Raw genomic sequence first — 23042 nt, forward strand, 5'->3', positions numbered from 1 at the left:
TGTGACAGTGATGTCTTTATTCTTTCTGAAATAATGCATGTGTAACAGTATTTATAACAATACAACATCTGCCAAGCATCGCACAGAGCCTTAAAGAAGCAACTGTGGGACTGTGACCATGGTAACCAATGTCACAGTGACATGATACTCAGGCACTTCACGACTTCTGTGGTTCTGGCCTGAATGAGAGCGACAAAACTGGAAAAAATGAAAGAAACAGAGAAAAGGAAAAGTCTCTTGTAAAATCATCAATGACGGTGTAAACAATGTGTAAACTTCAAGCCTTTTTTTAAGTATCTTTTATCAAAAATTGAAAAAGAAATTATTCAACAAAACGGTTTATTTTAATGGAAGACTTATTGACTGAAACATTTGCAGAAGCGATGCTTATTTTAAACTTTTAAGCCCAATTTTGTTCCCTAAATCTTCACATGTAACATTTGGAAATGATCAGTCAAGTGCAGTGTGCAGTAAAGTCTGACTGCGTCTGTGTGTGTAATTATACTTAATTATAAAAAGTCTGTTTTGCCGTTCTGTGTCAGTGTGTCTGTTGGGTGCAAACAAAACACAAAGAAAAAGTTTGTTCAACCAAGCGAATATTTTATTTATAAATTATTTTGAAAAAGTTGTGTATGTTAAAGAAATAACAGGCGCGCACTAAAAACCAGGTGCTAAATTGCATTTTAATGCAGTGTATGCCAGTTGAGGTTGTAACGAGTTTACACGTCCACACTGACTAACCGTCATACACAGTTTTCTATTCACACAGCAGAGATACAATTAGATAGAATTATACTGAAGATGTGTCAGACTCATTCTGACTGATATTTTCTGTAGCAAACTACTCTGTTAAAAATTTGTTTGACAGTTAAACAAATTTGTTGCTGAAATAAATGAGAAATGTCAGAGGACAGTAGGAAGAAACTGTCCCTTGTACTTGATCACATTACAAAAATACTCCCGTCTCACGAAGTAACACTTGACGACACGATGATGGAGCAAAATAATTTACCAGTCTTGTCCCAATCCTCAAAGAATAACAGGAATCAAAACATTCAGGAGCAACGTTAAGTGTCCGATGGATCAGCTCCCATTTTCTGTCTGTGTGATAACAGTTTCTATTTGGCACATCATAAAGCTGAGGACAGAAAGACAGGGCCAGAACAAGCTCCTCCTCCAGGTGAGTATATCCACACCAAGGTCAGAGATTTTTAAAAAGGAGGTGCCCAGAGCGACCTTACAAAAATGACGCTGGGTGCAGAGCCTTTTCTTTGAGTGGTTGCCAAAAGCAAAGCCAAGCTCATACTCAAATTAGAGTCTGGCCACTTCTGCAAACAAACAGCAGTAGCCACAAGAGCAGACAGAAAGCAATAATGAAACCGAGCAGAGTGACCAGCATTATGTTTAATATAAAGGAAAGTGTTCAGTGTTTAAGCTGCAAAATTCCATACAAGAATTGAACTATTGTTGTCAGGATTTCTGTCTGCTGCTCCCCTTGACTTTTTCCTTACCAATGATGATTCGAGACATTGACTCCCACCCTGCGGAAATCCCAAAAGATCATCGCCTCTGGCACACACACTATCTCTACAGCTCATCTCGTGGGAGTGCGTCCTGCAGCCAGCGTTCGTAGACGGCCATGGGATCGATGTTCCAGTGCTTGTGGAAAGAAATGGCATGCAGTGTGGAGATCAGGATCTCCGGATAATCCTCCGGACGGGCCTGAAATATCAAGAACAGTTCGACCATTGCCTCAGAGCCGTTCAGTCAAAAGTCTGTATGATAGCATCTGTAACAAATAAGGCAGCCTTTCTCTGATTTACCTCCTACGGTTAGGAACGACAACAAAGAGAATCATCTGACATCAGAGGGCTTCATTATCCATTTTACAGACAACAAGCAGACTGAGAACACTGATAGTACACTGTTAAGGTCAATATGTAGAGAGTAAACACAAGCAGGAAGCTAACATCAAATAGCAAGTGCTTTTAGCTTCCTTCTTCTGGAAACCCTGGGACCTAGATAACCTACAGTCTGTAATATCCCAACTACTTCCAATGGATTTATCAGGAGAGACTAGTGTAATTTGGTACTTGCCATCAAGAAAAAAGAGACAAAATCCTGAACATAGTAACATAGTGCTCTCAGGAATCTGTTCTTAAAATTAAAAATAACTTATCTGTCTCTTTACGGGAATTTACACAAAATCTTGTCTTATTGAATATATCTCAATATTTAGAGCCTGAGACGCACATTCAGTAAAGGGAGGTCATCAGAAGTATATCAAGAACATGAACTTATATATGTGTGTGTGTGTGTGTGTGCGCATGTGTGTTTATTGTTCCCGACCTGGTGGAAGAGCGGGCTGTGTGTGATGGGAACACCCAGTGAAGAGAAGCACCTGCCCAGCACCATGTCATCAGGCGCATCATCGCTGAAGCAGCCACAGCCGCTGGAAAGTAGCCTGGACACGGCCACCCTGCTGAGCACCATCCTTTACACACAGGAAACACACTCTCAAATAATAATGCTAATATATACAGTTTATATAAATATATGATACAAGATTTATTTTCTCAAGTAGGATTGTTTGACCCCGAGGAGAACTGTTGTGCTGATTGATCCCATCGAAATAGCCAAGAACGGAGACTTTCGTTTTTGGACCGTTTAGCAGCTAAAGAGCCAGCGTGACGGCGAAAAGGAGGCGAGACTAATCACATTTGAACAACTCAATGTGTGTCTGAACACAACTTCATACCATCAGCACAACCACTTTCCCTTCGTACACAGCCTCACCCTCCTCCTCCTGTGGTGTAGCTGTATCCGCTCTGAACCAAGCCATAGCCGTATCTCTCCCCCAGACTCACTGCTTCCTTTGGGTCATAGCAGCGCAGCAGTCGCCTCAACCTGGGTAAACTATAGATGGTGAATAATAACAGACTATGAAACAGGAAGTGAGCAGTATTAGGGGATCATAAACGATTGAAAAATAGTTCCAAGTTGGCATGAAAACAGAAACATTTCGCAAATTTTGTCCAACAGGTATTTTCTCTTCTTTACCTGATTGAGCTTGACTCTCTCATCCACCTGACAGTTTTCTTGCAGCTGTGAGTCAGATACAACTTTTTCCTCAACCTGATCTTAATTATAATAAGCAAGCAGGTGAAAACACCTGTGTGGGTATGTGGGATATTTATATAAAACCACATAATTAAAAGAGATGTTACACATTTTTTATTTAGTTCATCATCACTGAAACTTAAATGATATATTTATATATGATAATTTCTAGCATTCATATTTCACTTTTTGATACCTGTGGAGTAGCTTAGCATAATTTACAGTTACACAAAGTCATTTTTCTCACGCTGGTGCTCTGCAGGCCCTCATACAGCCTCTGCCTGAAATGACTCAGTCAGCTCTGTCCCTTTAAGAAACCCCGCCCCTACAAGCCCACTTTCTTCTGATTAGCCAGCTCTCGGAAGCTTGTGATGTCACAAAGTGCAGCGTGTAGAAAAAACTGTGTGAAACCTGGCATTCACAGCAGCCTGCAGACTGAGCTGAGAAGCCTGGGGATTACTCCAACATACTTTTACCTACAGATTTGAAACTTCACCCACGTTTAGTCTGAACATCCAACATTGTAACATTATACATACATGTCTTAAAATGTGAAACAGCATAACACCCCCTCTTTAAAAACTCCTCTTGAAGTTACCTGATGAGTGTATCATCATCAACAATAAGCAGCCAATCAGCCTTTGGCACAGCCTTGCTCAGGAACCGCCTCAAGATGGCAAATGTCTTCCCACAATGACCTGCAGGCAGACGAGAGAGAGGCAGAAAGCTTGAAAAGGGCGGTGAAATGCGACAGTAAAGAGCCAACTTGTAACATCCCATTAAGGTTAATACCAACAGGTCGTTCTTGACCCTTAAGACAAATGAAAATGTCTGTGTGATCATGTGTTTTGGTGCAACATTTATTTACAGAGCTCTTTTTACAAGTTACAAAAAGCTTCACAGAGGCAGCAAAATAAAACAGGCAGGTCATAAAATCATAAGCAGAGGCAAAGATTAGGACAAATCATTTAAAAGACATAAAATTCATTAAAAATGTTGAAAAAATTTAATTCACGACACAGTTCGTCAAGCCTCTTAAGGTCATTTTTTGTTTTCCTAATATCCATGTTTGTCATTTCCTGTTTTATTTTGAAACTTACCCTTGTCTCTCGGTGTGTCCGAAACCGCATACTATCATACTAATCATACTAGTCATACTAACCATGACGTAAAACTGAGTATGTCATGCGTTCCCATCTCATAGTATGCAATTTTGTGTATGCGAGAAATGTCCGGATGTATACTAGATCGGCCCGGATATTTGAGTATGAGACGGGAGCTCACTGGTTGTACTCAACCGCCCCCAAAATGCATTGCGGCTATTCAGCTTCTACTATGGCGGAGATGGACCGGAGATCAGACCGGACATACGTAAACGATTAAGTCACGTGATACGGAGAAGACAGCTCTGAGTGTAGTCAGGTTAGTAGGCAGTATGCAGTACATACTGTTTGAGTATGTAGTGGCCGTACGTCAGTATGCGGTTTCGGAAACAGCATATGGCTGTGTTCGAAATGCCATACTAGCAGAACGTACTGATTTGGCCAACATGTAGTATGCAGTATGCAAACAAAAGCAAAATGTGTAGTATGCCAAAAATATTGGATGTCGTACTGATTTGGAAAAAATTTCCAGTATGCATCGGAGCAGTCTACCTCGCCTACTGTATCCCACAATGCAAAGCGCTGGAACGTCACAGCTGCAGTTGAAATGATGGACAGCAGCAGCATTCCAGCAGAAGGGGGCGCTATAGCTAAAGAAGCGGCTGTTTGAATTTGGCCAGCTACTGTTTACTTCTGCTTTCCAAAACAGGAAACTGGCGCCTGCCGTTGCATACTGCAAAATGAATTTGAACAGCTCCACACTACAAACTACCACCCAACACAGTATGCAGTATGTAGTATACAGTATGTTCTCACCTCTTGTGGCAACCCCGCCCTAATTAGACTCACCTGTGTCTCGTTTCCCCTTGATTGTCTGTGTATACACCCTGTGTGTCTTCCCTCTCGTTGTCAGTTCGTTGCGTGGTCCTTTGTTTGTCCTTCGTATTGACCATTGCCTGAATGTTGACTCTGCCTTTCTGCTTGCCCCATTTGGATATTTGCCTTATTGATTACCTGTGTACTGAACCTGGACATTAAACTCTGTTTGTCTTACCTTAATCTGCCAGCATTTTTGAGTCCATCACCAGGCAGGCAATGATGATTTACATGTGACATGCGTCATTCTTCACAATCACCTGACAAACACTTCCTCCCAATGTCGCGCTCTATTTAAGCTGCAAGATTTCCGGTCTCTCCCTCTGCTGTCAGCGCCACCGCTGCCCTGCACCAGTACTGCGCTCTTACTTTCAACCCCACTGCCGCCCAAGCATCCACCTGCAGGCTCAGACTAAGGAGGTTCAAGATATTATCTCCTCAAATTTCTGCATGTCAGATAAATCTGCGAGGAGTGATGAGGTCGGTATCGGTTATCATGTAATAGTCAGAAGTAAAGAATCCGCTCCCCTGACTTGAGGTTAAAACCACACTCACTGGTACTGCCTGTTCTGCCAAAACATCATCTATATCTACTTAAAATTATATATTTATTTAAAACCTGCTCAAATGTTACTGACACTCCAACTGCAATTTGGTTCATACTTGTTAACAGCCCAGAAAGTGCTCGTGGCATGCCTCTCGGTAATCTTGGTCCAGAAATATCTCCACAACCACTGACACGATATCCATGACATTTTGTACAAACACCCACAATGCCCTGGAGATAAATACCTCTGACTTTGGTGATCATCTGGCTTTTCATGTTGCAATAAGATCTATCACGCGAACCGAAGAAGTCAACACTGTTTCTGCTCACCTCTCTCAGTATTGGGCACTCCCAGACTGATTGTGGGTATAGATGCATCAGCGACATCGCTGTAGTACTCTAAAAACGCAGCGTCTTTCTCCCAGGTCGCTTTCACCACCGGCACTGTGAGGAGAGAAGATATTCACACGCTGTTCTTTTTACTTTTATACTTCTGTTAAATGCTCTAAAATCAGTCAGCCAGGACGGGCTCAAAAACATCAGTGTTCTGGATAATTACACAAACCGCTGCAATTTCGGTGGACTGTGAGGTTGTGAATTTAAACCTGACAGGTTAACTACAGCTGAGCGACCAGCTGACTGTTAAGCAAGGAGAATTCAACAAAAAGTGACAAGTACATCGACTGTAGTCAAACTTCTGCAGCTAACTGCTCTGTAATTTCCATTTCATTTAGTCCTGTGATGAACATAAACCCACAGTGACTTTAACACCTGTACACTACACATAATCATAACTGACTTTATATTCACAAAGGGTCTTGTTCTGTGCACGCTGCCGTTACTGCGGTGGCGTCTCCCTAAAACAGCTGCGCGTTTGAATCAATGACTGGTTTGATTGCGAGCTGTCTGAAGAAGTGAAAAATGTCCTTCTTTTACTTTCAGTGTAACTTTACTTTTGACAACCGTGTAAGGGACATCGAGAAGAACCTGTGGAGTTCTCAGCTGCTATAACAGTCGTGACAACATTTAACTGAGAGCAACACGATACAAGAGTCCCTGTCTATGAGACTGGATTCACTGGCCGCGCAGAGGACTAAGACTAAGTTTCTAGATCTAAACATTTTTTAATTAATCACACATTTAACATAACATTACAATGAAAGAAGACTGTATTTTAAGCCTTTCAAGTGCACTCAATATGGGTTTAAAATCCATATTTGATTCTAAGACGTATCCTGCATTTCTGGTTTAATGATAACTATTTGTATTCCCTGTTGTGAATATGTCTTCCACCACTACAAACTATCAGATATTTATCAAGAAAATTAACTTCTTAGTCCTTCAAAAAGAATTAAATAAAAAGAAATAACACACACCTCTCTCCGAGTGGAATTTTTGACAGGTTTTCACAGCAATGAAAACATCCCTCTTCGACACTGGATCTCCCTGGAAAGAAGAAGAGGAAGAAACACAGTGTCAATCGTTCAAGAGAATGAGGCATTGTAACTATAAAATGTTAAAAAGTTCACAGGTGAATGCAAACACTGTGTGAGGTGCAAGATGTGCAGAATGTACTGGACTTAAAATTGAGCGAATGAGGCAAAACGAGGAACATGAGGTCCTGACCGTGTTATCATGTGTTCCTGAGCAGACATGTCAATACTTACTTCTCTTATTCCAGAAGACAGTAATGGGGATGTTATTACTATAATAAGCAGGCTATAACACACACCAGACACCTCATGATGGATAGGGGTCATTTCTGTAAGATACATTTTTCATGTATACTTTATTTTTTTATAAAAAAGTGATGAATGCAAAATATTTTTTATATATATTTTTATACATATTAATACTTGTTTTCCTTTGCCACTGTCATCATGAGCTCCTGAACTGCTGTACCTGGAGGATGATAAATGGGTGAGACTGCACACTGCAGCAAATTATAGCTGAGACATTTCATCTGTACTTAAGTAGATCGTTTTATTTGTCGCTTCTGTTTTCACTACATTAGACCTTAGAGATAACGAAACTCTGCCACTGAGGACGTACTAGCAATAACGCTAGCATTGGTGTTAGCATTAGCTGCTTTGCTTTTCAAACTTTATTTTTATTGAGTTTTAGTTCCTCAATTAGCCGCTTTGCTTAAGCGGTCAAACGTGCTGCACTGCTTCAGATTTATAAAGTGCTGTGTGTGTTTCGTGAGGTTGCTGGCGTTACCCACTTAAGACACAACTATCTTTTACATAAATAGCACGGAGATGCACGAGAGATACATTTTGTGAAGTTAGCTTGAAATGTGCTTTAGTGCTCGTTTGTGTAAGATTCGTTCCAACTTAACAAACGCTGCAGCGATCCATTATCCCCCTGAGCGTTGATATCCGTCTGCTCGGTTTCCTTTTCGCCTTCAGACTGACTCTGCCCACTCATCCTTACATTTGTACCGCAGAACAAAAAGTCTGGGCAGTACAGTCAACATGTGTAAACAGCGCGCTGTTTGACTTTTACCTTAGCGGGACGGTTGAGTTATAAATAGGATTTGAGGAGATGCATTATTCCTGCACTGAAACCCAGTCATACCTACATGAGTTTACATGTTCAGTGACACCTGTCGCCAGAAAGTTAATTACCTATTAAATGCACAAAATGTTAAGATCAGACAAATATAGTGGTGTGAAGGTGTATAAGTGAGAGTAGTACATACACAGTTGGGTAGATAGGTGGTAAACGTCGTAGCGCAGTTGTCCCTTGTTTCTGTACAAAACTCTGGCACTGCTGTCAGCTTCGGACCGTTTCCTTCCTCCCAAATATACAACGCAATCTGGAAAAATAGAGGCAGAAATGCAGAGGAGTGACGGCTTAATGGGGAAACAATTAACAGGTCAGTCCGGGTCCAAAAGCAGTTAATATGTTATTTCCTGTCAGCTTTTGGCATCTTAATAACACACATGTAGTCATTTATACATACTAATATAGCTATAATGATTCTTTAAAGTCATTTCAGAATTTAAAGGTGACGCACAGCTCCACGTTTAAGATTCACGCTCCTAATGAATCCGTAAAACAGAATCTGTCTCGTTAGAAAAGTTCAACAGATGCTGTTTTTCAAACTAAAACTGAAACAGGCCAAACTTCCCTCTCAGCTCCGAGTAATTTTCTACAGAAGCACCATAGAGAGCATCGTCTGCTCTCTGCCGAGCTGTGCTCTGATAGCTTCACTGACGGACCAGAAGGACTTGATACGAGGGGGGTTAGAAACGACACAAAGCATTGTGGGAACTGGGCCCCAAAAGTCTGTTTATCCCCATTGGGAGGAGATAGAGACGCATCAAAGCCTGATACAACAGAGAGAGGAGAATCATCCATCAACCCCCACCGTCCCATTTCTGTATGAAACTGACTTTTTAAACTGCACTCTTTAAATTAAATTGTCGGTGTGTACCTGCCTCATCTAAATGCTTTCGTTTTAAATAGCAGACGGCAGTTTAATTATCTTCCTATATCTGCCTTGTTTTAATCTTGTTATCTGTTGTACTTGTCTTGGAAAGCTACCAAACATAATTTTATTGTATGCCTACAATTAACACAGTCTCATATTCATTGTGCATATATCATCCTTCACATTTTAAGGAGGATTTATATCAGAAATAAACGTTGAACTCTAATATAAATATATACAGAAATAACAAGAATATTATCTTGTGATACAAAGGTTTTCCCAATTATGCTTCTGCATAATCGTCATACTCACTCGAAACCACTAAAATAAATCCACATAATGAGACCAATTTAGGAATACAGAGTTTGCAGTAATTATATAATAATAGATTTATCAAAAGCTTCAGGCAGAGAAAGCTGCAGGACCCTTTTCAACAAAAGGCCGTTCAGTCTCTGAGTAAATAACGTCCATCATTGTTAAACGAAGATTACACCGATTACACTTCTCACTGCGGTTTAAGTAGAATGGGACCAGAAGAAGAGAGTCTTCACAAACACTAACATAGTGATAGGCAAGAGATGACACACAGGTTCATGAAAACTCATTGCAGTTGTTTCAAAGTACCTCGTGTTTCAGGTCGATGGTAAAATCTGACTTCAGAGACTCGCGTTGGACCCGCTCAGCGAGCCTGAAACACAAGAACAGGTGAAGATGTTGATGGAAGAAAAACAGCAGAATTACAGAGAAAACTTTTCTTACACTGTGTATGAGCACGTTCATTAGATTTGGAAGTTATGAAAGTGTTGGGTTGGTTAAGCAATACCTCCTTTGTGTCGCTACAAAATATTGTTCATCAAAAGTAGAGATAGACCGATATGGTTTTTTTCAGGGCCGATACCGATTATTAGTAGTCAAGGAGGCCGATAACCGATATTAGGAGCCGATATTCATTTGCAGTAAAAGTGAAAATATTGGCGTCAAAATATTGAATAATACAAACTCCAACACTTAACTTTGTTTAAATGCCTTTAAGCATATGTTTATTAAACAAACAAACAAAAAGCGCAGGGAGTTCCCAGGGTCAGCAGCATCTCTTATAAAGTTAACTGAAAATTTTAATAAATAAATTCCTGAAGTTTTATAAAGTAAATAAAACAAAGTTAAATAACATTTGCAAAGAAATGAACTTTTTCTCCTCTCCGCCGTGTGTGTGAGCACTCTGCATGCACAGCTTTCACTGCTGATTGGCTGTTACCCGTCCCATGGCTCTGCGTGTAACCAATCAGTGCTGTGGGTGGGACAATGCTGGAGACAGAGTAGTGACTGCAGACAGAGAGGCGCGGCTGCATCAGAGCCAAAATAACCCAGTTTTAAATTGATCCCTTATCGGCTGTCAGATTAAAAAAAAAAAAAAAAATCTGATGCCGATATGCGTCAAAATGCCAAATATCGGCACCGATAATCGGTCTATCCCTAATTAAAATGTGCACTACAGAATCAGAGTCAGCTTTATTGGCCAAGTATGCAAACACATACAGGGAAATTAAGATTGCTCTCAGTTTACAGTCACACAAAAAATATAGACATATACAAATATGTACTACTATTTACAGATCTTAGGATGTAAATATATATTAAAAGTACTAATGCACATATATACATATACATATACAAGACATGCATCCATACATTTTATTTACTCCGTTTTCCCACAAGTTATTTCTGGTCTTTTTCCGAGATCTAGACTTATTTTTCTCGTAATCTCAGGAAAACAAAGCTGGTTTTCCCATCATAACGGATTAATTTGGCCCATTATCTTGAGGTAACGAAGCTCATTTTCTCGTGATAAAGGCAGAATTTTCCGGCGATCGTCTGACGTTATGGTGGTGCCGCATCGTTATCATGTGATAACGTGATAAATAAGTCAAGATCTCGAGAAAACGACCAGAAATAACTCGCTATCACGGGAAAAGTAAATATATGCGATATGTGGCGCACAATACCGGTATCACGATACAGCAATACATATTATTATATTATTATTATGATAAGAAACAATAACACTGGAAGACAGTCAGACAATAAAACAATAGTGCAGTGTTGAGGAGGGCAAAGGATGAAGTAGATACGTTTGATATCACGTTTCATCCCTTTAGTTTTGTATTTGATATATTTTCATTGTTTTTAATTTCCTGTTTTATTTTGTCGATCACCATTCCCTGTCGTGTATGTCTACTTCCTGCCTTTGTGTGTTTTCCTTATTGTTTTCACCTGTGCCTAAATCATGCTGCGTTCCAGACAACCGGGAACTCCGACTTCCGAACTGTGAAGTCGCAAGTTCAGTGACAGTTCACAAGTAGGAACTCCGACTTTGAATGGAGTTCCATAGCAAATTTTCTAGTCGAAAGGTTGGAAAAACTCGACTTTCAAGTTGTCTGGAACGCAGCATTAGTGTCGCCTGTGCGGGATTACCCTCACCTCGCCAGTGTTTTTAGGATTCTTCTTCCCCTGTCTCTTTGCAGGTTTGTTTTTGTCAAATAATGAACCCTCGCTCCTTTTATGGAAGTATTCCTCGTGGTTGTACCAGAAATATCACCTGGTTTTTCTGTGTTTTCTGGATCTTGTAACCTTTGTTGAAAGTCTCACCTGCTCCCCTCGGACTCTCAAACTAAATCCTTCTTAAAGTCTGTTAATTGGGTTTTGTTTTGTTATGTTATGCTTCTTATTTCATTGTACTATGAAGATTTTCTACTATGTTTCTACTGTATTCTATTATTGGATCAATGTTATGATAAAAGCTGCGTCCTATAAGTCCACGCTCAGGAGATTCAAAGGTTCTTCTTCAGATGCAGCTTCCTCTTGGGCCTATTTCTGGACCTAATCAAGTGTCTTTTTCGGAGGAGACATTTTTGCACACATACACACACCTGTGGAGCAGCGGCGTGCTGAGAGCCCAGCCCGCAGCAGGGTCAGGGTAACCGAAGGAGCTGGGGTCCTCAGAGAAGGCGTAGTGGTGGATGATGGAAGCCTCGATGTCATTGAGACGCTTCCCCAAAAACCAATCCTGTGAGTTTCGAAAAGGTGCATGGGCCATTATTTCCTTGACATTACTTGTTTACTATGTGTGTCAGTGCCGTATCCAGATCCCAATCTAGATACTCTTATTTAAAGTATTGTAAAGGAGCTGTTTGCATGTTTGTGCATCTCACCTCTCGGACTGGATACCTGTTGAGGACGTGCAGCAGAGCAGACAGTGTGACTCTGGTCTCCTCCTCTATGAAGACAAACCAGGACGCTGATTGACCGGAAGTGGCAGATAGACTGGAACGATCAACAAGAAGCCATTAACTTTATGCCTTTATTTCCCCCATAGGAACAAGGAAAGCTTAATTAGTATAAGAAGTTGATGAATCTGACTTAATTAATGTTTTTATCATCTTCAATAGTTGGTTTATCACTCACCGAGGAAGCGCAGGGAGGATGCTCCAGTCCCTGTCATGCTGCGACAGCTCGTGGAGAAGGAGAACAGCTGGAGCTCCCTGCGTGAGAGACGATGAATTTCACCCTCAAGTGGAGAATACAAGTAAAAAGGTAAACAACCCTGAGGTCAAAATGGAAATTTATGCGCAATATAAAACATTTCAGTCCATCTTAAATGTTTGTCTGCAGTTACAAAGTAAAAGGTCTCTAGCATTTCAATCGTCCATTTTAATCTTGTTTTTGCTGAATCTTTTGGTTGCACACTAAAAAACATTTATTTGAAACTAATTTACTCTGCAGAATTTCAAATAGATTCACGTCCATTACAAACACTGGAAAGCTGTCTCCTTTGAGGAACAGTCTACCAAGACAGTCAGACAACGAAGGCCCTGTTGGACCATGGTGCTAATTCTTCACCACTAGAGGGCACTGTGTAGGCTGATAATGTTCCTCCACACAAAATGTAACACAAGTTAGAAGTACATACATCGTTTTTAGGAAGGAGAAATATCTCTGAAATGTTTTAAAGTACATGTAACGCTAGTGATTTGTTTAAAAATGTACAAAAACAGAGCCAATCTGTACAATGTGTCATTTAAGGAACAGATGTTTAAAGGGAAGGTTTAACACTGGATCAAAACCTTGGAGGAATTCAAACGTGTGTGCTGACAGGAGCTGCTGTTTCACATCTCCCTCCTTATTAAATGACTCATGCAGGAAAAACATCTCCTCCATACAGCTATAAATAGCACTAAAGGAGACACCATAAAAAGGATTAATTTAAGTTAGTCAAAAAAAGGTTATAACTTTAAGCCAGTGCCTCTTTTTTTCCAAGTCTCTCAACAGTCACATCCTTGTTTAACCCCATTACAAAAGAGTGACCAAAAGCAAAGTATTTAATTTATGTCAATGGGGAAGCTAATCCAGGCAAAGCTGTAAGCTCAATGCTAACTTCAGCATGCTAACATCCTCACAATGATGCTGATGTTTAACAGGTTAAAATGTCACCATGTTAAAAGTCTTAGTTTAGCGTGTTAGCATGCTGAGATTTTCTTATCAGCACGTATTAGCACTAGCAGGTGTTTGGTTAAAGTATTTCTCTCGCTAATTAATTTTTTTATTTATTTAGCTAATCTTCACACTAGTCTACCACTATTATTGGCATTGTAACCATAAGTATGTGTCTGTTGTTGTTCATGTAACAAGGACATATGTTGTTGTTGTAACAAGAACATATGTTGTTGTTGCTCTCTTTGCCTGTCTCTATCCTGCATCTCCTTCTATCCCATTTTCGGCCCATCCAGTCGAGGCAGATGGCTGTTCAACATGAGTCTGGTTCTGCTCGAGGTTTCTGCCTGTTAAAAGGAAGTTTTTCCTTGCCAATGTGCCGAATATTGCTAAGTGCTACTCATGGTGATTGATGTTGGGCCTCTCTTTAAATAACATAACAAAGAGTCGGTCTAGACCTGCTCTTTTTGTAAAGTGTCTCGAGATAACTCTGGTTATGATTTGGCGCTATACAAATAAAATTTGATTGATTGATTGATTGATAAAGAACAACATGTTTGACAAATCAAATTAGCTTATCACAGGAGATGAAAATGTGGAGTCATCATTAGAGTTGTTACAATGCAACTTTTCAACAAAATGTCTTTCACTAAACAACCTCGTGAAAAAGCCGGAGAAAAGAACAGGAGATCATCATATTCATTATGCTTTAATCCCTAAGGGACCATGAACGTGTGTGAAGCCAACAAATAGTGCATAAGATGTTGGCTTAAAAGTGTTTGGGGAGATTATTCTGAGTGCTTCAGTTGTAGTGTCCAACATGATTATAGTCAGGTCAACAACAGCTGTTATTTTATATGGTGGGTTTGATACATAGATGGAGGACATGACAGCTCCCTATCCACCGTATTCTTAGGGGCGCTGTTGTAGATAAAATTATGGGTACAACTTCCGGTGCGATAGCGGAAGTAGTAGTAAGCTAGTTATTCGACAACAGCTGCAAGATTGGCCTGGTCCTGCAACACATGAGCACCCAGCTGTTTGTATTTCACCTGTCGCTCAAGCTAACACCCAGGCCCGGTGATGTGGCTACGCTCTATGTCTGCTTTGAGTTACATGAGGTCGCGTCCTACCTCCCTTAACAAAACGCGACCGACCTTGTTGCTGTGGAAGAACTGGTACGCCTCAGAGCTTTTCAGATTGTTCATAGCTTCACTCTTCGTAGCAATGGAGTCAATGAAGTAGCGTAATATGCTAGTGTACGTCCCATCCCTCTATAGTAGAAGGCAGCAGAATGATAATAGTATCCCGTCTGAGGTGTAAAAGATCATGTTCTGTCTCCCGATCGCTTCAGAAAAGAGGATTAGCGTTAGCCGTTACCGTGGGAAACGCCGGTTCCAGTTCAGTGACACGGCAGCGGAAGTCACACCCATAATTCACTTAAGGATCATGGGGGCTAGGAATAAGGTGGATAAGAGAAGCCAAAACCTCTCTATCGCCCCCTGCTGACTGGCTGCAGTATAGGTCATAAAGCCCGCCTCCTCCATGTTAACAGATGGGACATGAGTCAAACTATAAAAGCCAAATACACGCCAAATAAATGTTTCTTAAACATGGTTTCTGTCATTATACTTAGTTCTTACGTTCTTTACATCCAAGTTCATTTTTCTGACAAGTTTATTTTAATTAGTTATTTGATGCTGTAAAAAGGATGATTGACAGCTCTGTTGACAAATACGGCTCCTCCTGCTGTTCCGGATTAGCAGAGTAGAGGAGGAACGACGAGAGGAAACGTCACTAAAACAATCACTACAGTCATTGAAGTTTACATATCTGTGAACGTCTTCAGACCAACACAAGAAGCTGTTTTGCGGGGGGTTTTTCTTCGGTTAGTTAACTGTTTGGTTAACGGAAGTGGCTTTGGCAGCTCTTCCTGCCGATCTCTACTTGCACAGCTCTGGCTCCAAATGACATCACCAGGATGGCAGCGCCCGTCATGAGGGGTATTTTGGCTTCAACTTTGTACAATGAGAGCGGATGGAGACACGTCGTCCATCTTTATATACACTCATTGGTTGGCTGCAGTGACTGACTGCAGAGAGGAGCAGGTGTCAAGTCAATTTAGTATTAAAAAATGTGTTGTTAACTTTACATACAAAAGGTTACACACACAATCAAAACTAGTCATGTATTGAACTAGAAGACAAATGAAGTGGATTTTGGAACTAGCGACCTAGCGTAGCAGCCTTCCACTACAACACATGTATACTTGCATCAGAGCTCTTTGGTTTAAGCTCATTTTTTAAAATGGTCTGGTGACACAATTGCAAAACACAAAAGCAGGAAAATACTTAATAACATCGTGTATCAGACAAACAAATGTTTTACTGTAGTTCAGGCCAGACAAGTTTTAATGGTTACTTCATTTAAGTCGGATTTAAGACCTCTGCTCAGGTCCCCTTCGGATTCTGCAGGTGAACGGGCTTTAATACCATCTGCTGTATTTGCTGTGCTGTCATGTGGGCGAAAAATAGATGAAAGCACAGCGGCCAAATGAGACGGCTCTGTAAGGAGGTGGGATGACCTCCTCCTGCAGTGGCACTGACATCTTTGATTAAAGGCCTGTTCTGACAGCAAACAAAGAACCATGTGCCCCGGATTGATGTAGATATCTTTCTGTGTAAACAAAGCACTCAAATTAAAACGAAGTGCTGTTGCTTAGATTTAAGGCTCTAACTATAATCCCTAAGAAACAAGGAAACAAACACACGTCAGACAGTGAGCTGTCAGCGTGTCAGACTTCATGACCACCTTGGTTCCCTGCCTGCAGTCAGAGCAAACACATGATTATACGTCAGTAACAAACATGACGCACAACTTGTCCCCATCCAAAACCGCCTGCTACCATCAAGCTCTATCTCCCTATGATAATGGTCCCTCACTGAGGCATCACAGCCTGTCAGAACAATTACACATGCATCCAAATGTGGTATTTGTGAAAGCTGTTATAAAGGGATTAGGTGTTTCCACAGTTAGTGGAAGTTAGCACAATCCACAGAGATAAAGTGGTTACTCATAAAACGTTTTATTTGCACAGACAAATAACTGCAAACTAATTGAAACTTCATAGAAAATGGTCACAAACTTTGACTTTAAATCAAAACATTCTTGTTTAAATGGAGGACTGAAAGTAATAATCTCAAAGATTTTCATTTAAATAAATGTTAAGTCACTTTCTATCACCAAATGAGGTATCACAATGGTGAGCCTACGGCCCACTGATGAAAGCCTTTGCTTTTGCAGTAAATAGTATTATTATGGACTGGGTGTCTGTGATGACATTTGCGGTTGTCTCTTTTTAATCTATGGCTGAACAAACAAAGAAAAGATGGATGACTACAGTAACAACTTCAACCAATCAATAATAAATTGGACTTTATCTATGGGCCGCGGTGTATATTTTATAACCATGAAGCTTCTCACTGACTGCACTTCTCTCTCTCTGTCTCTCAGGGTGAAATAAGTGCGTAGACACCTCAAACCACGATCAGCACCAGCACACGGCTTACAATCTAAACGATCATACACGTGTCGAATTCAATCACTGTCGCTGGAAAATCATTCTCTGGTGTGTTCAAAAATAAACATGTAATTAAAGGTTTTTCAGCCACAACATCACATTTGTTTTGTGATGCAGAGGTGTCCAGAGTTCACAGAGAGAGGCTCAGAGACAACAGTAAATGCAATCAACACAACAAATCATCATTAAAACTACGACATACTCTGCCTTGACCGATGAAAACATATCAAAGCTGAAACCTTTTCAGTAGTCGGGGAAGATAAAGATTTCACAACAGTCTAGGACAGTATTTTTAATGTTGTTGTAGAAATCCTTCCACTGAGCCCCTGCTGACTGCCTTCTGCCGTTCCTGCTATCAGGGAGTGTTTTCTGGATTATACATGAAGCCTGAAGAAGAATCAAAGGCTGAATGACTGTCTCTTCTTTTCACAGTACCCATTCCCATCAAAGGACATTTTTCTGCGTCTCTACCGCAGGCTGTCGTGTCCATACGACCGTTCTCTTATTTCACTGATTGTTAAATCAAATTAGTTTTCACAGCTACCCTGCAGGTCTCTGCTTGGCTCATCTCAGCCGGAGTAGTACAGCTCTGTGGCAAGGAGGACACCTAATGGCGCCTGTAATACGCCACAGCAAACATCTACTTCCAATCATGTGCAGACGTAGTTCATGCATTAGAGTGGGGTGTGCACAAAATTATAGTCAAGTCTCGTACTGGTTCAGTAAGGTGGTAGTTTTATTTCTCAACAGGCGATGCTGGCGAGGGAAGAGGGCAAAAACACGCCTGGACACGGCAAGAGATGAGACCCAGTTCATCATACATCCATCTATTTTCTACACCACTTACGCTGTTCAGGGCAGAAGCCTATCCCAGCTGTCATTGGGCGAGAGGCGAGGTTTGTCCAGGACTGATAGCAAGTGAAGCACATGGCTGACAGACGACTATTCAGGCCCACATTCACATTTACGGGCAATTTAGAGTCACATCTTTGGACTCTTCAGTACCCGGAGGGAACCAAGACATGCACGGGGAGAACATGCAAACTCCACACAGAAAGGCCCACTTAGTCTGTATTGGGATTCGAACCGGAAACCTTCTAGCGGTGAGGCCCCAGCACTAACCCCTGCATCACCGTGCAGCTAATTAAAGATTCTACATAGAAATGCAGGCAGGGACATGGATTTCTGGGAAGGCAAGTTTTCTGTTTGAACTACGCTCGTAGTCCGAGTGATATTGACCAATCACGTATCAGCAGGCTGCGGCGCATGCAGGAAAATCAGTCTGTGAGGAGAGCAAAAGCAGGCAGAACGTAATGCGCCGTAATGACATCCCGGCTCCCATCAGCGCCATCTGACGCAGTTTTAGCTTCTCATTAATGTCTATAAACAGACATCTGCATGAAAGTTCAGTTAACAAAATGTTCTAGATCTAAAAGTTTAACTTGAGATGAATTCCCTTGACCCTGTGTCATGAAAGCCGTTCAGTGTTCAGATTTCCCGACTTTCTCGAATGCATCAGAACGTTCCGACCTCCGTTCAACAAACGAGCATTTTGAATGTTTCTTCTCCTTTTGAGGACAGACCTGACAAAGCCTGAGTTTTTACTTCTTACAAATATGCTTCATGATGTTGACATTTCTGCAAAGGTAAGACCCGTTAATCAAAGTCAATCACGAGAAAATGGTTTCTCTTTCTGTAACAATGCAGCACGCGGAAAAGGAAGTCTGGACGGGAAGTCGATTACCGCTTACCGCCCGGCACGTTCACCGGTGTCCCCAGAGGCTACATCGACTCAGACTATAGCCGATGGGATAAGAGATTGCTGTGCAGCCCCTCATTGTTGACTCCAGTCTTAAATGGAGTCATACACTTGAATGATAAACCACACACAGTAGGTAACATTAGTCTTCTTGATCAAAGAAAGTTTTTGGTATCACATCTGCTGTAGACTTTTGTTTGTATTTTATTTTGATTTTTATGATGAAAAGATGGATGTTTCATTTGTATAAAGAGCAAAGAAGTAAGATCTGATTTCATGTGAGTCACTACAGACACATCTGGAGACCCACTCTATTTCCAGGTGTGCACAGATGAATATAGAGCTGTCTACTTGTGATCGGAACAAGAAACATGATAATACAAGCTGTACACAGGTCCAATCACTCTGAGGGGACCTGAGTGTCTAGACCAATGTCAGTAGGGTGGCCATGAATCTCTGTACAATGTCCGAGCCAAGATCTTTACACAGCCTATTACCTATATAAGTACAACAGTGCTGACCACTAAGCCATCCTCTGCCTGCCAAATGTTACCTGTCCCTGCTGAGCTGCCTGCTGCAGAATCTCAGCCTTTCTCTGACCAGCTCGGCGGGCGTGGTAGGAGTTCTTCTGACTCTGGATCACGAACACCACCTCCTCCAACCCTGAGAGAAATAGGCAAGGTAAAAAGGAGTGATGTAAATGATGGAGAAAAGCAAAGACATGGTGATAGAAATAATTAGGAAAGTATAACAACATAAAGTATCCATGATTTTTTGTTTGTTTATAGATTACACATCATCTCGACCTCTTTTATATCAAACTTGTTTAAAGGACAACTTTTGAAGTACACTGATTTGGTTTCTTGCGAGGAAAACTTTATGGTGACAAGAGTCCAAAAGTCACAGCCGGCAAAGAAATAGTCCCGCACATAACTACTAATTAATCCACCTGTTACAGTCTGCTTGCTGTAGCTTCATTTCTAGCCTTCATTGTGTTGATCTTATAAAGACACCCTCACCAAGAAACCAAATCAGAGTATGTATAGTAGTAGTGATAAACAAGCTCAAAGGTTTTGGTGGAGCTTTTTCGTTCGCACGCTACACGTGTGCACTAATGGCATTTCAGACAAAGTTCAAAGTGCCATCTGCTGTTTGCTCCCTCACTCACCAACAGAGCTGAGTGCGGCTTGCTCCCGCCGCTCTGCTGCCTGCGGGGAGTCAGAAGGAGCCTTGTTAAGTCTGACACACACTGCCACATGATGACGAATAATCACAGCAAGAATCTTTTGGGGGCAGCACTTACATGAGCACCACCTGTGTGTTTGTCTACAGCAGAGGGACCTGGAGGACCGCAAGAGAAAAGGCAACAGTGCTATCATCATATCATCAAAATGCAGGAAAAACAAGCTGAAAAAAAATATGATGCCGCTATTTTCTTGCTCTTGAATTGATGCTGCAAATTAAAGCACATTACTAGCAAATATTTCTACTTTAATAAACGTATCTTCCCTTTAAACATTGGGGCAGCAAGTTAAAATTATTTACATCAATATAGGACAGAAGCGGTTTTGCAGGCGTCTGACATCCTGACATATACTGTATGTCACAGTATAACATGTCATGATTGTGCAACAGCAGCAGTCTCGGCAGTAGCAGACTCATTTGAAGTAGTTCAGTCTTTTCTGACCAAACATCACTATCTTAAAAAGATAAAACCCTGTAAATCAAAGACAAATTCAAAACAGACTTTGAGACCTGGTCACATGCCACTCAGAGTGCAGACTTTGTGCTGGTAAACATAACCTACTTACAAGTATAATGCTGTATATAAAAATGGAAACATATGACAAGGCTAGATCCCTATGACTGAGAAACCCATCTGACCTGTGAGGAATTACAGTAAATATTAAGAAAATGCTTTTTTTATTCATAATTTTATGATTTGTGATATTAGGTTTGATCTATAAAATTGACTTGAGCTGACTTGAGTTGATTTGCAAGGACTCATAATAACAGTTGTCCTGCTGCTCACACAGGTGATTTCCCCAGGTGTCAATTATATGACAAAACTAATGATTGTATTCAAATATTGGTAAAAAATTAGTATCAGAATCAGAAATATTGTATTAATCCCAGGGGGAAATTCGGGTAAATAACAGCTGCAAATACTGCAGACATTTTGACTTGTTAAGGTAGGAAAAGCACAGGTGTAAAAAGTGTTTAGTGAGTTGTGACAGAAGATGCAATGCAGCCATCAATAATGTCATCAATTACACCTGTGCTTTTGTTTGCTATGACATGTAAAACATGAAAAGGTTCTGTAGCAAGAACATGGAAAAATGACCATGAAAGATCTTGAAAAGGGTCTAAGGCACAACTTATAATACGACATGCTTTCGATAAAACTAAAATGTTATTATGAATGCAGGGCTAGAGTATGAATCCAGCTTATGCTTTCCTAGTGTCTACTTTGAAGGCCCTGCAAACCCATGTTACACTCACACAGGTGTCCCAGCTTTCACGTCAGGTCTAACTCTTCATGCACACCCATACCTATTTGACCTTCTTGATAATTATTGAGTTTTGCAAAAGTATTTTAAAAAGAATCTTTTTAAAGCAAAAGTTGGATGATTTTAATGTTGAAACAAATATATTAATGCCAATTGGTAATGGTGTTTTGTTTGAAAATTGAAATTGTTAAAAGTATAATAAAATAAGAGATTACGTTACGTTGAAGTGCGTCACTGTACCATTAATCGCCTTTTTTGTTTACAAAAGCCCCACGCGATCACCTGCAGTTCGCCTATTTGTAAGCTGCCCAGAATGTTATCACCATTTCCTGAAATTAATTTCAAAACAAGATGGTTAAAATATTTTTGCACATTTTGTTGCAGAGCAAACACCACGGTAACACTTAAGAATAAGTCAACAGGGTATGTTTCGTTAAATATACCTATAGTCACATTTTCCCATACCAAAATGTACTGATAGTATTGACACATTGTATTATCAGTTTTATTTTGAAGGCCAAATCGAAGACACTTCCGTCAATTTTCTGCCACTTAATGTTAGCAGCGGATTTACGTTAGCTTACAAGGTAGCTGTCTCAGTAGGGGCGTAATCCCACTTACCGAGCCAGAGAAGAAGCACAGCAACCATTTTGCACCCGTTAATCACATTATGGTGTGACATGGTTCCCATGGCGGCTGTTTTTCGTTTGATATTACCTTGTTTTCATGGCGAACTGGAGACATTGGCTAGCTACATTCCTGTACTGACAGACCTCTGTGTTCAGCTGCAGTGGTCGTTAGTGCGGAGCTTTAGCGACCCCTAGCGGACACCACATTATTAGGTGACATACTGAAGTTTACTTCACTAAAGTAGACTAATATCGCGTCTTTGTCATTCTCTTCTTTATACTTTCATCTTTGTGCTATGCTTTTCCTATTTATGTGCTCACACCTGACTTCAGTCTTCAAGATGAAAGACTTTAATTCTGGACTGACTCTTAACTGAACTGAACAATGGGTACGCTTTGATGTATTTGCATGTCAGTCCTGATCTCTGACCGACATAAGTTATCAGAAATTTATGACACACAAAAAATGTACACGTGAGCTCAAGATTACAGTGACTAATGCAAGATTTAAACTTTGTCTGCACAAGACTGATGGATACCAGTTATTAAACACAGAAGTTAGTGTCATATATTTTCTAAAATATCCATATTTTACACACATGCAAAAAAATGAAAAAGTCATTATGATGGTGGTCTGAGTTGTGCCACTGACTTGAAAGACTCACCTGATCTGAGTCATTTCCCTCCTCATGTACTTCAAGGATTGGTCCCAAAAAAAAAAGGGAAACAGGTTAAGATAAACTGATTTTTATGAGCCTACAAAGACAGTCTGGGAACTATAATTTATTGCTTTAGATTGTGTCACATGCTCAGGAGATTATGTCCCAATCCAATGCAGACCTAGATAAGGCATCATGATTTACTGTTCCCAGCACGAGAGCTAGGCCTATTGTTTATGGCCCCACATAAGGAAGAGATTTCTAGAAAGTAGGCTAAAAGTGTGTTGTTTTGTAGCTCTATGAAGACTGGTGGAGACTTCCAAAACAAGTGA

The 23042-nt window shown here is 40.6% G+C and overlaps 1 protein-coding gene across 1 annotated transcript; it reads right to left on the bottom strand.

Moving 5' to 3' along the window:
* Positions 1-547: 547 nt before the first annotated feature.
* b3glctb (beta 3-glucosyltransferase b) lies at positions 548-22151 on the bottom strand. Its single transcript, XM_069667942.1, has 15 exons — positions 22044-22151; positions 20216-20253; positions 20081-20120; positions 19466-19575; positions 12548-12624; positions 12295-12406; positions 12013-12149; positions 9710-9773; positions 8351-8467; positions 7023-7092; positions 5977-6090; positions 3719-3818; positions 2797-2916; positions 2350-2494; positions 548-1722 (listed from the first exon to the last, which is right to left on the bottom strand). The coding sequence occupies exons 1-15, from the start codon at positions 22111-22113 to the stop codon at positions 1588-1590; spliced, it is 1449 nt and encodes a 482-aa protein (XP_069524043.1). The 5' UTR covers positions 22114-22151; the 3' UTR covers positions 548-1587.
* Positions 22152-23042: the final 891 nt, after the last annotated feature.

Source organism: Semicossyphus pulcher, unplaced genomic scaffold (genome assembly GCF_022749685.1).
Source record: "Semicossyphus pulcher isolate SPU_LCO1_2020_fin unplaced genomic scaffold, fSemPul1.0.p SCAF_10, whole genome shotgun sequence".
In the NCBI taxonomy this organism is placed as follows: domain Eukaryota; kingdom Metazoa; phylum Chordata; class Actinopteri; order Labriformes; family Labridae; genus Semicossyphus; species Semicossyphus pulcher.

Excerpts from the sequence above, each read along its gene's own strand:
- b3glctb (XM_069667942.1), bottom strand. The coding sequence starts at position 22,113 with ATGGGAACCATGTCACACCATAATGTGATTAACGGGTGCAAAATGGTT. Across the intron at positions 9,774-12,012 it reads AGCACGCCGCTGCTCCACAG|GCTCGCTGAGCGGGTCCAAC; the intron begins GTGTGTGTATGT and ends CTTGTGTTTCAG. Across the intron at positions 8,468-9,709 it reads CCATCGACCTGAAACACGAG|ATTGCGTTGTATATTTGGGA; the intron begins GTACTTTGAAAC and ends CTATTTTTCCAG.